Here is a 13,611-nt window from a genome sequence, read left to right on the forward strand (position 1 = left end):
ACTCAAGAACAACCACAGAGTTATGCCCAAAGACCTGTCTGAAACCTCAGCTGTGTCTTAACTCACCTTCAAACATATATCTCAGTAAAGTCTCATCCAGGCCCTTCAAGGTAGGTGGCTTCCTACATGCTTGCGTAGCAAGCGCTGTATTGACACTCTCCAGGGTTGTACAAAATCAGCAAAACTATTACAAGCATTGTCAGGCAGCAGAGAAACTCCAGTGGGTGATGCAGGAGTGTGTCCCTCTCTCCAGATGTCAGTGGCAGACACACATATGGATCACTTCAGGAAGTGATTCTGTCTAACTCAACAAATCTGTTTAGTGTTAGACAGGTAGAACAATGTGGAGACCTTCCTAAGTGTGAGCATACTGTAAGGCAGAGTATTTCATTAGATGAGCATCAAGTCCAAACTGTAGAACAGTTCTTGAAATTCTGTCCAGTATTTATAGCAGTCAGAATTTTATGTAAAGAGATACACCTCTCTATAAAAAGGGCAGGAAGGAGGACCCTGGAAACTACAGGCTTGTCAGCCTGATCTCAGTGCTGGAGAAGGTCATGGAGCAGATGAGCCTAAGTGAGATCTATATAAGGGGTTAATGAGGGGCAGGTCCTGCTTGACCAACATGATCTCCTTCTGTGATAAGGTGGCCCACCTGGTTAATAAGGGAAAGGCTGTGGGCAATGTCTGTTAGGACTTCACTAAAGTGCTTGACACTGTCTCCCGCAGCGTTCTCCTGGAGAAATTGGCTGCTCATGCCCTGGATAGATGTATTATTCACTCGGCTGAAAACCGGCTGGGTGGCCGAGCCCAAAGAGTGGTGGTAAATGGCATCACATCTAGTGGGTGACCAGTCGCTAGTGGTGTCCCTCACCTCATTGAGGTGTTGGGGCCAGTATTGTTTAATATCTTCATTGATGATCTGCACGAGTGGATTGAGTGCACCCTCAGTAACTTTGCAGATGACATCGAGTTGGGTGGGAGTGCTGATCTGCTGGAGGGTAGGAAGGCTCTACAGAGAGATCTGGACAGGCTGGATTGATGGGCTGTGGCCAGTGGTATGAGGTTCAACAGGGCAAAGTGATGGATCCTGCACTTAGGCCACAAGAATCCCATGGGATGCTACAGGCTTGGGGCAGAGTGGCTGGAAAGCTGATCTACGGAAAAGGACCTGGGAGTGCTGATTGACAGCTGAAAATGAGCCAGCTTGTGCCCAGGGAGCCAAGAAGGCCAATAGCATCCTGGCCTGTATCAGCACTAGTGTGGCCAGCAGGGCCAGGGCAGTGATCACACCCCTGTGCTCATCACTGGTGAGGCTGCGCCTTGAATCCTGTGTTCAGTTCTGGGCCCCTCACTATAAGAGAGACATCGAGGTGCTGGAGCGGGGCCAGAGAAAGGCAACAAAGCTGGTGAAGGGTCTGGAGAGCAGGTCTTACTGAGGAACAGCTGAGGGAACTGGGGTGTTCAGTCTGGAGAAGAGAAGGCTCAGAGGGGACTTTATTACTGTTTACAACTGCCTGAAAGGAGGTTGCAGTGAGCTGGGGCTCTGTCTCTTCTCCCAAGTAACAAGCAATAAGAGGTAACAGCCTCAAGCTGCACCAGGGGTGGTTTAGACTGGATATTAGGAACAATTTATTTGCAGAGAGGTTGATCAGGCATTGGAACAGGCTGCTCAGGACAGTGGTGGAATCACTGTCCCTGGAAGGGTTCACAAACCATGTGGATGAGGCCCTCAGTGACATGGTTTAGTGGTGGTCTTCGCAGTCATGGGGTAATGGTTGTATCTGATGATCTTAAAGGTCTTTCCCAACCTAGCTGATTCTATGATTCTGTGCAAAGGACTTCATAGTAATTCTGCTCTTTGCAATCCACTGTTGTGCAGTTTCCTTGTAGCGTGGAGATGAGGATGAAGGAACTGTGTTGCAGCTGAATGGTTTTGTGACTTGTGTCCTGGGTTCACCAGCTACTAAGAAGGAGAAAAATGACTGCTACTGCTGAACCCAGCACAACTTGAAACAGGAGTATGAGAATTATTAAGATGGAAAAAATGTTGCTGCCAAGAAATTTGAATCTCAAGGATGTGGGCCAGGTGGCCCAAGAGATGTCAACACAGTTGAAAAGTCCAGTTACTGTAGAGACTGGTAGCTTCTAGCTTTTCAAATTGTAGGTTAGAGATTATTACCATCAAAATGAATCAATTGAAGAGACTCGGCCTTAATTTGGCTTGGGGTTATATTTCAACTATTTTCACCGAAGTCTCAACCAAAGTGTTTTTAATGACAGCATGAGGAAGCCAGCTAAGTAGCTGATGTATTTCTATTTTTCAATTTCCAACTAAAAAATAATCATCCCTTGATTAAAAATCCCTTGATTAAAAATTAATCATCCCTGGGCATCCCTGCCCAGCACAGCATGGAAAAGTTTAATTCTAAGAGAGGGCACTAAAAATCTTTGTGTTGTTATAGAAAGTAGAAACAAAAGAAGAGCATAACCATACCAGCAAGGAAACTAATACAGCAGCAGATGAATACTGCTGTCAAAACCTTGGGCTTTCTTCTAGGATTTACACATAGCAAAACTGCAAATGGGACTATCTGCCTGTAGTTGATACAGCTGTGGCTTGTTCCTTTCAGCATCATGTGTGCATAATGCTTGCACAGGTGACTGACACTCACTTGTTCTGTTTTCTTCCCCTACCACATAGAAACTGCTTCCCAAAACAGACGGCAGCCCAGGTGACTCTAAGAGCTATTTCCACTCATTTTGACGGCACCAGCTCTTCCTCCTTGAAGAACATTTACTTTCTGCTCTTCGACAGTGAAAGTATTGGCATCTATGTGCAAGAAATGGCCAAGCTAGACACAAAGTAGCAATGACATCCAAATGAAACTTTATTTTTCAACAAACTTGAGTAGCATTAAAAGCATTAGAGGTGGGTTTTATTTTTTCAATGTGATGAGGAGGGGGAGTGGTAGTAGTGTGATGTGTTGTGACTTGATGAAGAGCTGTGACTAGAGATGAGAGGGCTTAGTGCGATTTCTTCATGCTGTCAGAATCCTCTAGCCTTTTATATCACCTGAAGCAAATGAATTACCATCTCTTTTCAGGACTTTTAGTGTCCCTTGTTATTTTAGTCTAGAAGTTTTTAAAGAGTAACTTCATTTTAGATTTGTAGTGATGATTTTTTCACACACACTCACACTTTAAAGAACTCTTAAAAATATTCTGTTCCTTTTTTCCCCTCCCCTGAGGGCAGATGGTAAACTTCTGCCTCCAGCCCACAGAGAGGGGAAAAGGATTTGGAAGTGATGCATGAGGAGCTTCTGTTTTGCTTTTGACTCACAATAATCTCTGTAATTACTGAGAGTATTTCATGGTGATTTTGTTTGTTTTATAAGAAAAAAAGAAAAAGATGTGTCAAGTGTGGTTATTGTTATAAAACCTACTTCTGCCCTGGGACTTGTTCACCTTTAAAAGCAAAAAAAGGCAGCAGCATCTGTAAGGGAGTGCTTGCTGTATCACACTTAGCACGCAACTAACCAGCTTATTTTGCTGAAGTATAGTCCTGTAAGCACAATCATTATAGCTGCCATGGAGTTGTTAACACAAAGCTGCATTATACTCTGCTGAGTTCTAGGATTACCATAATGCTTTCAAGGCTTTAGGCAGCCTTTCCTAGGCAGTGCTGCAAGCCATGTGTCCTGCATGCTGCAGAGCAGATTCCAGATCTGGAAGAGGCAGGTGCTTTTTAGAAGAGCAAGAGTAGAGAAAGCCAGGGAAAAACCACATAACAAACAAACCATTGATTCTGAAAACCACAATGTTTATTGTTACAAATCCAGGTAAACCACATTTCTTGATCAAAGCTGTCTCAACAGGGAAGTAAAAGAAATATTTGTTCCCTGGTTTTTATCATGTGAGCTTCTGTACACTTCATTTGCAAAGTGCCTCCTTACACTTTACAGCAAGGCAGGGCACCCCTTTAATGCAGTATGCTAGTGGGTGTCTTTTAGTGGTGGTGGAGGAGAGAGTATCAGTCTGTCCAAGCAGTAAAAGTGCACCCTCACTCTTCCTGTTGCTGTATTCCGTGCCCGTTTGTTACTGATCCTGTCTTAAGAGGGCATTGTCTGCCCCATTGTCTTCCAGCTCTTGGAGACAAACAGGTCCCGGCTCTTAGCAATGGTCACTAAGAGATGTCCCACGTAGTAACCGTTCACCTGGCCTACACCATCATTCCTGCCCATTGAAAGCAGGAATGTTAGTGACCCTGAAAATAAGATGTAGAGGTTTAAGTTAAGCAGCTTCAAACCTAAGTATCAAGCCCTACTGCATGTAGGTGCTTCACTTCGTCCAAACCCTCCCTTCCTACCCACACTTACTGCTAAGTACAGGACTCGTGCTGCATGACAAGGGAAGAGGCCAAAGGAGAACTACTTACAACTCTCTCCTTTCTACAATCTGCTCTACCTCAGTAATGGAATTGCTGAAGGGTTGGGCTCTATTTGTACATGCATCAGGAGAATGATTTTTTCCTCCCAAGAGAAAGTCCAAGACATAGACAACAAAAGGTAAGTAGAAAGAAATTTAAACAGGCAGAGCGGTCTTTAGAAACTAAACTGCTGTCCAGATATCCATGTGGAACAGCTTTCAACATAGTTATGGTAAGTTGCTTATTAATGAAACTCATTACCTAGCTAGATTTTTGAGACCAGATTGTTCAGTTTGTTTGCTGTATAGCTTAAGGGGAGAAAGGAGGAGAAAGTAAAGTCATCTTGTTCCTAGGATTCAACTGAACAGTAAGCAATTTAAAGAAAAGTGAATTTGATGAATAGCAGACTCCCACCAGTAGATTTATCAGGAAGACAGTGAAGAAAGGACTCGTAGCCATAGCCTGACACAGGTAATTAACATCTACAGTGTCTTTGGCAAGAACTAAGATGCAGCCTGAGATTTAAGCTTATACAGTCAGCTCCAGTCATGAGTTTCTTCACCTTTAATCAGTGTCACATGCAAGTTCTGATGTGTACATGTTAACCAGCTGTTCCCTGCATAAAAACAGCCCTAGGTCTGAGGCAGGTCCTAGGAGATAATCTTACCTGGTTTGTAGGTTTTAAGAGGCTTATGTGTCAGGCTGTTGATGATATTTGTCACTGCGATGTTGGCATGGAGCCCAGCATGGTAAGCCATCTTTGGTTCATTCAGATCTGCACAGTCCCCAATGGCATAGATGTTCTCATAGCCTTCCACCTGGAGGTGCTGGTTGACTTTCAAAGCACCATTACTTGCCATTTTGTCCCCTGTTTTGCCAAACAGCAAATTTTCAGAAGGAGCTTTGTGTTGCTTGTGGCCTGAGAACCCAAAATGCTGACGATGTTATCAAACATGTTATTAACTCAAAGCAAGGAACTGTAAGTTTCTGATGGTCACATTTCACAGTCAAGTATTTAATGTGATGTTGGACCATTTGCTGTATCGTGGGATAGCCACTACAAGTTGTATATGATTGATTGCTAACCTCACAGTACTCAGCTACAAGACACTGAAGAACTGTGTTGCTTCTCCCCACACTGTGTTTTTTTCACTTACCAAATGCAGCAGCATATGCTGAAGAGTTAATCTTTATACCCGTGCACATAATCACCATGTCAGTAACCACCTCAGTGCCCTTTTCTGTCCTTACTACCATGTCCTTCTGGAACTGGTTTGTTGTGAGATCTTCCACATTGCTGACCCTTTCACCTGTTGCAACAGAGAGCCCTGGGTCACAAACCTGTACTAGGCTGCTATTGCCAGCTAACCCAGAGATATCTGGTAAAACAGAAATTCAGGAGAGCCACACTTAGTCAAAAAAGTCAGCAGACATCAGAAGGAGATACTCTGGCTAAAGAATAGCAGCTAACAAAGCTTCAACGTCTAAGTACGTACTTAATAATAGGTGCACTCCTTTTCTGAGAAGAATCAATTTCACCTCCTGACGGACACAAGCTAGCAGCTCCACATCAGCTAGTGCAATTTTTGAGTGAATGAGGGTGACCTGTTAGGGACAAAACAGCAAACAGGTGGACACAAGGATGGAACATGGGGTACGAAGTGGGCAGCAGATACAGCTAGGCTTCCTTCCACCCTGCTTTGTGCCTAAGGAGGGTGAGTTGGTGAAAGGCATCTAGTCCCGATAACTGTGGTGGCAGGCTATAAGGTGCTCTCAGAAGAGTAGGTAGTAGAGCTGAAGGGTCCTGATTTGCAGTGGTCTCAGGTACCTCAGCAGGACCATTATAGAAGAACAGTCTTTGAAACCAGGATGAAGTTAATCGTGACTAATATGCTACTACCTCTTTGTCTGGGTACTCTGTTTTGATCTCTGCAGCCATCTCTACTCCAGCAGCACCACCTCCCACTACCAGGATGCGCTCAGATTTCTCAATCTGGAAGAGGAAACTTGTGTTATAAAAGAACTGTTCAGTGCAGGAAGTCAGATACCTTCAGCTAGTCTGTGGATAGACCTTCTGAGATACAGCGCTGACCCAACAGCAATAAATCACCTAGTTCCTTAAGAGGAAACAAACAGTGAGGACCCCATGCACTCTTTCTGGGTACACTGTAACACTTTTGAGCATTTCAGGTTTCCCCCGTGCAGGCAGTTCATCTTCCCCTGGGGCACGAAGAGCTAGATGAGCTCCTTGTGCTGGCCTCTCCCTGCAGGTATTGCCATCTCTTGTCCTTGGACACAGATGGCTCCAGATATCCATGGTGGTTGTCCAGGACAGGGAAGCTGAACAAGGGCAGGCAACACTTCCTACAAGTTGATTCCTCACCTCTTTAACCATGTCTTCATAGGTCTGGATGGCACTTTCCATATCAATGACTTTGTTGAACTTCCCAGGGAATGGCCCATCACTGCCTGTTGCTAGAATGAGATGGGAGTAGTGAAGCTCCTGGGAGGGCAGAAGATGGAAGATGTTAAGACTTCATAGAAACAGAGCATAAAACACAGTTGTTGCCTCCTAGGTACTATTTCACTCATTCCCTCTCCTCCAGCCCTTGCTGATAACTAGGAAAGCACGTGCAGTGTTAGAAAGTGACCTGATCCAAGTGACACCAAGTAACTGCCTACCTCAGGGTCTGAGAGATGCACCAGTCTTCAGGTAAGCTGAGACCTTTAAAGATATTACCGTAAGTTTACAGGAAATGATCTGATACTTGTGCTGGACACTGAAGCTACCATCACAGCTGACTTAACTGCTCTCCTTCACCCTCTTCTGTACAGAGATGAAGTGCTCTGGCTGAAAAGTTAGCAGAGCTGCTGCCCTTGTTTCTTCCTGCAGTTAGATAAAGATCTGAGCTCTAGGGTTAATTGCTGAGCTCTAAATCCAGCTGTTAGAGTGAAAGCTCATCTGAGCACTACATGGGGTGATTTATTTGCTGCACAACCACACCTGAACATCACAACAGCTCTAGGCCACTTAAGCATGGTTAGGAGGGATGGTGCCATTCAACACCTGTGAGTAAGATGGTCTCTTGCCAAGCTCTTCAGGGTGATTAAATGCTACAGTCTTTCCAAAAACTGCCTCTTGGTTTTAGAGGAGATTGCTGGGGGTGTGCTTCTCTCTAGGGCAGTCCTCCATAGAAGCAGGTCATTGGTTTTATTCTTCTCTACTTCCTGGAGTTACAGGGCCAGTGTTAAGCATGAGTATTTGCATATTTGTCCACAGATGGGAGAAACCTATAGGAAAGCAATCAATGCTTTCCCCAAGGGCTTGGGTTGTGGCTTGTTTGGGGTCAGGTATTTCAGCTAAGCTGCAGGTTACATCAAAATAGGAACCCTGCATGTGTGTGCGCCTGGGGTAACTGGATTGGTCCAGGGTTTGTGGGCTCAGCTGGCCTGCACTGCAGGAGATACGGGGTGTTTGCCCCAGCTGGATAGCATTCCCAGCTCTCATCCAACTCAAGGGCAAGAGTCCAGTTTGGTGTTACCAGAGCACAATTCTGTCCTGCACAAGGCAGGTGAACCTCTGGCAGATGAAGGTTACACTGCTCCTGCTCGGAGGCACATTTTCTGTAAGTGCCCTGTGGTCCTGCTCGTTTCCCTTGAGGACTCCAGCCATGGACAGCAGTCTGAAACCTAAATTCCAAGTCACTTCTCCAAACAGACATCACCAGTTGAAGCCAACATAGCCTAGATTTGGAGTACTGCAGTCTCACAGCCAAGACATGGCTGAAGAAAAACCCTAAGGAGGGGAGATTCACAACAGCCTCCTGAAGACTGACTTGCCACATCAGCAGGTGATCCCATAGTGCAGCCAAGTTACTCATTGCAAGTTATTACACCACCCACCTCACCATCACTGAGCAAGACTTGCTGCCTCTCCGGGTCTATGCCAACAACTTTGCCTTGTCGGAAGCTGTCCCCAAAGGTGACAGAGTAGGAGATAAAAGTCTTCTTGGCAAATCCTGTGGTAAGAAGAGAGAACAAGAGATCTCCCTCTGTGGAGACTTAACAGACCCCTCTTTCCTTCTCCCCTCATGTCATCCTTGCTGAGACAAAAGCATTGTATGCACCTGGGCCCACAGGTTAGGCTTCTGCTGTGCGTTATCTCCACCCAACAATGAGATTTAAGGTCTTTGCCTTGGTTTTGACCGGATCAGCTCCTCAGAGCCCCCATGACACCCTTGGCTAGATTGCTTTGTCTCTGCTCCCCATATGGAATTTCCTGTACGGGTTTGCCTGGTTTGGGGCATTTCAAGCAGGAAGTCAGTGGCTTTTTGTCACATTATCTGCCTCCCAGACCAAGCTTTTTAAGAAACTTTGATGCTTGTTCCCAGCCTTGAACATGAGATTTTCTCCTCCTAAATCCCCAGTGACTGGAGTAATAATGTTAGCACAGCCTCCCAGGTGTGATCCCAGACAAGTCTGAGCAGCTCACAGGGAGAGTTTTATCATCCAGGGCCAGATACAGAGAGGTGTTCATTCACCCCTTCCAACTGCTGCTTCATTTTAGCTTAGTCATCTTCTAAACCCTTGAAATAATAGAGACAATCTGTGTAGTTTTTTTGCTCAGGTTTCCCATCAGACATGCAATTAACGCAGATGATCTGTGGGTCGTCCCAGAGCCAAGTACTGGTTTTCCAGAGAGAAAACATCCAACTCTTCCACCATCAATGGGATGGCAGAAGCACTTTCAGTACACTGTTCCTCGTTACTCCCAGAGTTCCCCCCAGCTGCTGCAGTCACTGGTGGAGATAAGAGCAATGACCCACCGGGATCCTGGGAGAGGAAAGGTGTGGATGTGCCGAGTCCTTACCGCTCTCCACGGAGGCACGGAGGGCAGCCACGTTGTGATGGAAAGCATCTCTCACGTCCAGTAGCACGAAGGGGATGGCCCAGGACTTGAGCAGGCTGGCGGCCGCCGTGCCGCCGAACCCGCCCCCGACCACCACCACCCGCACGGAGTCGTCCACAGACAAGCGGGATCCCATCGCTCCGCAGGGCTGCGGAGGGCGGCCCAGCAAAGGGAAGAGTGCTCGGGTCGGCTCGATACAGGGCAAATCCTTCCCTCAGCGGCAGCGGGATTGCTATGGCCGCGCACCCGCCTCCCCCTGCGGCGGGCGGAGTCTCGTGTGCCGCCTCGTAAACTGGTGCTAGTACGGGCGGCTGGGAGAGACTGGGCGTTTCGAGGTCTGGGTGCAGCTCGCAGACCTTGGCCCTCCCGGGCAGCAGGGCAGTGCTTCCTGCCAGGGCGCAGAGTCCTAAGTACGGGTATTCCGCTTTTCACCTTCGGTAAGTTCCCCCCATGCATCCTCTATGTGAGAAGGGGTCTGTAAGTATCTTTCTTACACATCAAGGGTTGTGTTTTAAGGGTGATGGGCAAATACCTGGAGACCAGGGAAACTGTCCCAGCTGAGCCAGCCAGCTCAGGGACTGCAGCTGCATCTTGGCAGTGGGTAAGGATGCTGTGTGAGACATGAAGCTCTGCTAATGCCGAGGATGTGGTCAGTCCTGCCAAACCCCAGCATTAAAAAGTCATGAGCTCATCTTTACACAAAGCTCAACCAAACAGAAAAAACAATTTTGTTTTGGAAAGTTCACATGGCTTTGTCTAGCCACCGTGGCTTGTCGTTTGTCAGCTATGCATGTTGGCTAAGTGCATGTTCCCTCTTTTGGGGTACAGCTGAGGGCTTCCCCTTTTGGGGAAGAGTTCATGTTTTGTGGCACTTGGTGACTTGGAGGTGTTCGTTGGGAAATCCACAAACTGGCCAAGACTGCAGGCTTGGTGAATAATGCAACCAGAGGATGGCCCACTCCCTTCAGCAAGAGAAACGGCTCCCTTGAAGAGAGAAATTAAGGTATGTCTGCTCCAAGTGGCAGTGGGAAAGGGAGCCCTGAGAGGGCTGTATGGGGGGGACAGAGTGAAGGTGAGCCCAGCATCACAATGGTAGAGCTAGTGGGGTGAAAGGAGAAGCAGAGAAGGCCTGAGACAGCAGTGAAGGCCTCTGGAGCAGGGAGCAGAGAAGGTTTGCAGTGAGAAGGGCATCCAGATCGTGTTCTTCCGCAGCACGGAAATTACCCCGCAGACTCTCGACTCCTGTGGCATTCCAGATAAATATAGCTGCTGGCCGTGTGGATAAATATAGCTGCTGTGCACACTGCGGTGTTGTGAGCTGGTAGAGCTGCCCCTGCGCTCCCCTTCCCCTGATCGCTTGAAGGCTCCCACTGCTCCGCATTCTTCCTTCAGCAAATGCTGGCCCGGTGCCGACGCTCCCTCTCAGTGGGGTCCCGAGAAAAACTCCCCCCCACCCTCATGGGTGGGAGACGACGAAGGAATTCGCATCTTTTCCATGGAAGTCAGGGCCCGGACTCGGTCGCCGCCAGAGGGTGCAGCCGGCTCGGCCGTGGGGACATGGGATGCGGGTATCCAAGTCCAGCGCGCGGCAGTGGACACGCTCCCCTCGTCACAGGAAGGGATGGGGGACTGGGGAAGAAGGGTGACAAAGAGGGTGAAAGCAAGAGGTGTTCCTGCACCCTCTTCAGTCTGGAAGAGAGCAAGGAGAGGGGGGATGAACAGCCGACAGTAAAGCCAGGAGTGGAGGAAAGCCCTTGATAGGAAAGCTTCAGCTGAAATAATCCAAGGGCAGGTTTGTGCTTTTTGTTACACAGGACTTGGCTGGAGAATGCTAAAATTTTCACTGGAGGAAAATATTTCTGGTTAATCCAGGTGCCTACACACAGAGACACCCATTCTGGCCAGGAATCTAGGAGTTCCGAATGTCCAGAAGCTGGGAAGTATCCCTAGGTTAGTGCTCCAGGTCTGCTGCCTGTCGTCTCTCCTGGTACCTGCATGGATACTAATCTGAGGGGGCTGCTGGGATGACCTGGTGATGGCGACCTTTGGGAAAGGATAATTCGGTGCAAAAATTGTGAAAACCTCAAACCTGCTTCCATTCCTGAAGAGATGAGCTCTGCAATCAAATCCTGACTTAAGCTCTTCCCTCAAATTACAAGGACAGGCTTGCTTCACGCCCAGTGTGTGTGAACCCATTCCCTTCCTGGCAAGATTGTCCTTACCTGCATAATTCCCCTGGCATTTCATCCAACTGGAGCTCAGCTGGATCAAAGATCCAGTCCTAGAAGATGGGCAGGCTGAAGATGAATCACCCTTCCCATGTGTTCCTGTCTTCTCCCCCTTCCCCTGCACCTTTGTGTCCAGATCTGTCTTTTACAGAGGAAGTTTTTGGCTTTTTGTGCCAGGCATTTGCATATGTTTTACAGCACATACCCACTGCTGGGAGAAATCAATTAATCCAAGAGTACTCTCCTCTTTTCCTCTATCATGTGGTGCTGTCCCCCTTCGGGAATATTTGTACCAAACTGGCACAAAGATAAAGATCCTGTTCCTGCCCTCTGCAGCTCACAAGGCAAATGTCTTCATCCTGCCTTCAAGACAAAGGCAAAGTGTTCCAGGCGTGGGGTGGTTTGGTTGTCCTCTGCTTGCCTTCAAATTGAGACAAAACCGCTGGCTATGACAGCCCTCTGTAACATTGCCTCTAGGCAATGAGGGCTGCCATTGCGTCAATATGGTCATACAACACGAGATCGGAGTCACTTTCCAAAAACAGAGTAAAAAAACCTCTGAGCTGGCAAGCTGGAGATGCACCATTGGGCAAGATGAAGTCAGTGACCAGAAGAGTGCCCAAAGCAAACACAAGGGGTAAAAGGAGCCTTTGTGAGAAACAGGGAAACAGGAAGAAACTCTGAATGCTCAAAACTGTGGTCGGAGGGAGCTTTCTGCGTGCAGGTGCGTGCTCAGCATTGACAAATGTGTTGTTTTGATGGTATTTCTGCAGCGGGCAGCAAGCAGACCAGCTGCAATAAAAGCTCATCAGCTTCAGAAAGTGTTTGGTCTTCTGCTGGTGATCTGCACAGCAGAGGCAAGTGGGGAGGCTGGGTGCAGCAATCTGCCTACCTTGGCTTCTCCCAGGCCTTCTCCCTGGCCATTTCATCACAGATCCCCCTTTGGAAGAAAAAGATACAGAGAAGGATCTCTATGGGATGCTCCTGTCCATTTCTCCAGCTCTGAGACTGTCTCTGCATTCTCCCCTCACCAGGTTTAATCCAACATCAGCCAGAGTTAATAGACATCCCTCCAAGTGGGTTGGGTACAATGGTACTGCATGGGAACACCTTAGGATGCTGCAGTGCCCTGTGCTCTGTGCTCCTCTGAGCTCCCTGTGAGCTTGTGCCTCCTTACCCTGCACGCCATGAGCACCAGGGTGGGTTTAGCCTCCTATAAGCTTGCAGCAGCCCTCACAGACTGGCAGAGCATTAACATCCCTTCCTGCACTCTCCTCTGGAGTTGCTCTCCCTCCTGGCCCAGCCTGAAGGCCATATTCCTCCTGGCCAAATCTGAGCTGCTGGAGGGATCTGTCCCACCACTGACAATGCTTGTGTCATAAAACTAAAAGAGACTTGTTCCAGCCACAGCTTTTCCTGGCCCCAGTGCAGGAGGAAAAGATGTCCCTTGCAAACACAAAGTAAAGAGATGATTCAGGACTTAACAATTAATATCATCAAACTTGCTGTAGAGTAATTGCTCCCAAGGAGACTGTTACTGTGTGTCTGGCTAGCAGACATCTCTGTAAAACCAAAGGACAAGCATGCTCCTCCTCTTCTGTATCAGCAGCCTTCTGCACCACATTCCCTCTGCTCTGCCTGCAGACAGTGCCTGCACAGCATCCTGTGACAGCCCCAGCGGCAGCAGCATCACTGCAGCCCTCCAGCTGTGCAGCTGCAGGCTGCACTTCAGGGAAAGGGGTTTTGTGTCTTCCCGGGGGTGATGTGAGGGATTGTTCTTCACTGGACAAACCTTGTCACCCATCCTTGGTACCCGCTCCAGGGCTCCCTGTTTTTCCCTGGTGATCCCCACATGCCTCAGGGATCTCTGCTGCAGCCAGGGTGGAATCAGGACAGTCCAGGGCAAAGAACTGCTGTGAAAAACCAATTCAGACCAGTTCCCAGCTACGTTTAAACATCAACACTGACTATTTTATACCTTGTAAATAAAATTAAGCAAAAATGAACTAGGTCCTATTTTGTATGTTCTCCGCCAGCCAACCTCA

The 13,611-nt window shown here is 47.8% G+C and overlaps 2 protein-coding genes across 5 annotated transcripts in view; one reads left to right on the forward strand and one right to left on the reverse strand.

Annotated features, from left to right (window-relative positions):
• Nucleotides 1-3,411, forward strand: part of MACROH2A2 (macroH2A.2 histone) — a 28,401-nt gene extending 24,990 nt beyond the window's left edge. For all 4 annotated transcript variants that reach the window (XM_034061981.1, XM_005153693.4, XM_031053193.2 and 1 more), the window contains exon 9: nt 2,705-3,411. In XM_034061981.1, the coding sequence (XP_033917872.1) occupies nt 2,705-2,870 (166 nt within the window). In that variant the 3' untranslated portion in view covers nt 2,871-3,411. The remainder of the gene's footprint in view (nt 1-2,704) is intronic.
• A 395-nt stretch (nt 3,412-3,806) lies between these two features.
• Nucleotides 3,807-9,589, reverse strand: AIFM2 (AIF family member 2). Its single transcript, XM_005153694.3, has 8 exons — nt 9,300-9,589; nt 8,333-8,448; nt 6,813-6,932; nt 6,330-6,422; nt 5,926-6,034; nt 5,587-5,739; nt 5,097-5,297; nt 3,807-4,267 (listed from the first exon to the last, which is right to left on the reverse strand). The coding sequence occupies exons 1-8, from the start codon at nt 9,472-9,474 to the stop codon at nt 4,113-4,115; spliced, it is 1,122 nt and encodes a 373-aa protein (XP_005153751.1). The 5' UTR covers nt 9,475-9,589; the 3' UTR covers nt 3,807-4,112.
• Nucleotides 9,590-13,611: the final 4,022 nt, after the last annotated feature.

This window comes from Melopsittacus undulatus, chromosome 4 (genome assembly GCF_012275295.1).
Source record: "Melopsittacus undulatus isolate bMelUnd1 chromosome 4, bMelUnd1.mat.Z, whole genome shotgun sequence".
In the NCBI taxonomy this organism is placed as follows: domain Eukaryota; kingdom Metazoa; phylum Chordata; class Aves; order Psittaciformes; family Psittaculidae; genus Melopsittacus; species Melopsittacus undulatus.

Coding starts and splice junctions, on each gene's coding strand:
- AIFM2 (XM_005153694.3), bottom strand. CDS start 9,474: ATGGGATCCCGCTTGTCTGTGGACGACTCCGTGCGGGTGGTGGTGGTC. Junction 8,449..9,299: donor CCGTGCCTCCGTGGAGAGCG/GTAAGGACTCGG, acceptor TTCTTACCACAG/GATTTGCCAAGAAGACTTTT. Junction 5,298..5,586: donor AGCATATGCTGCTGCATTTG/GTAAGTGAAAAA, acceptor TTGGCAAAACAG/GGGACAAAATGGCAAGTAAT.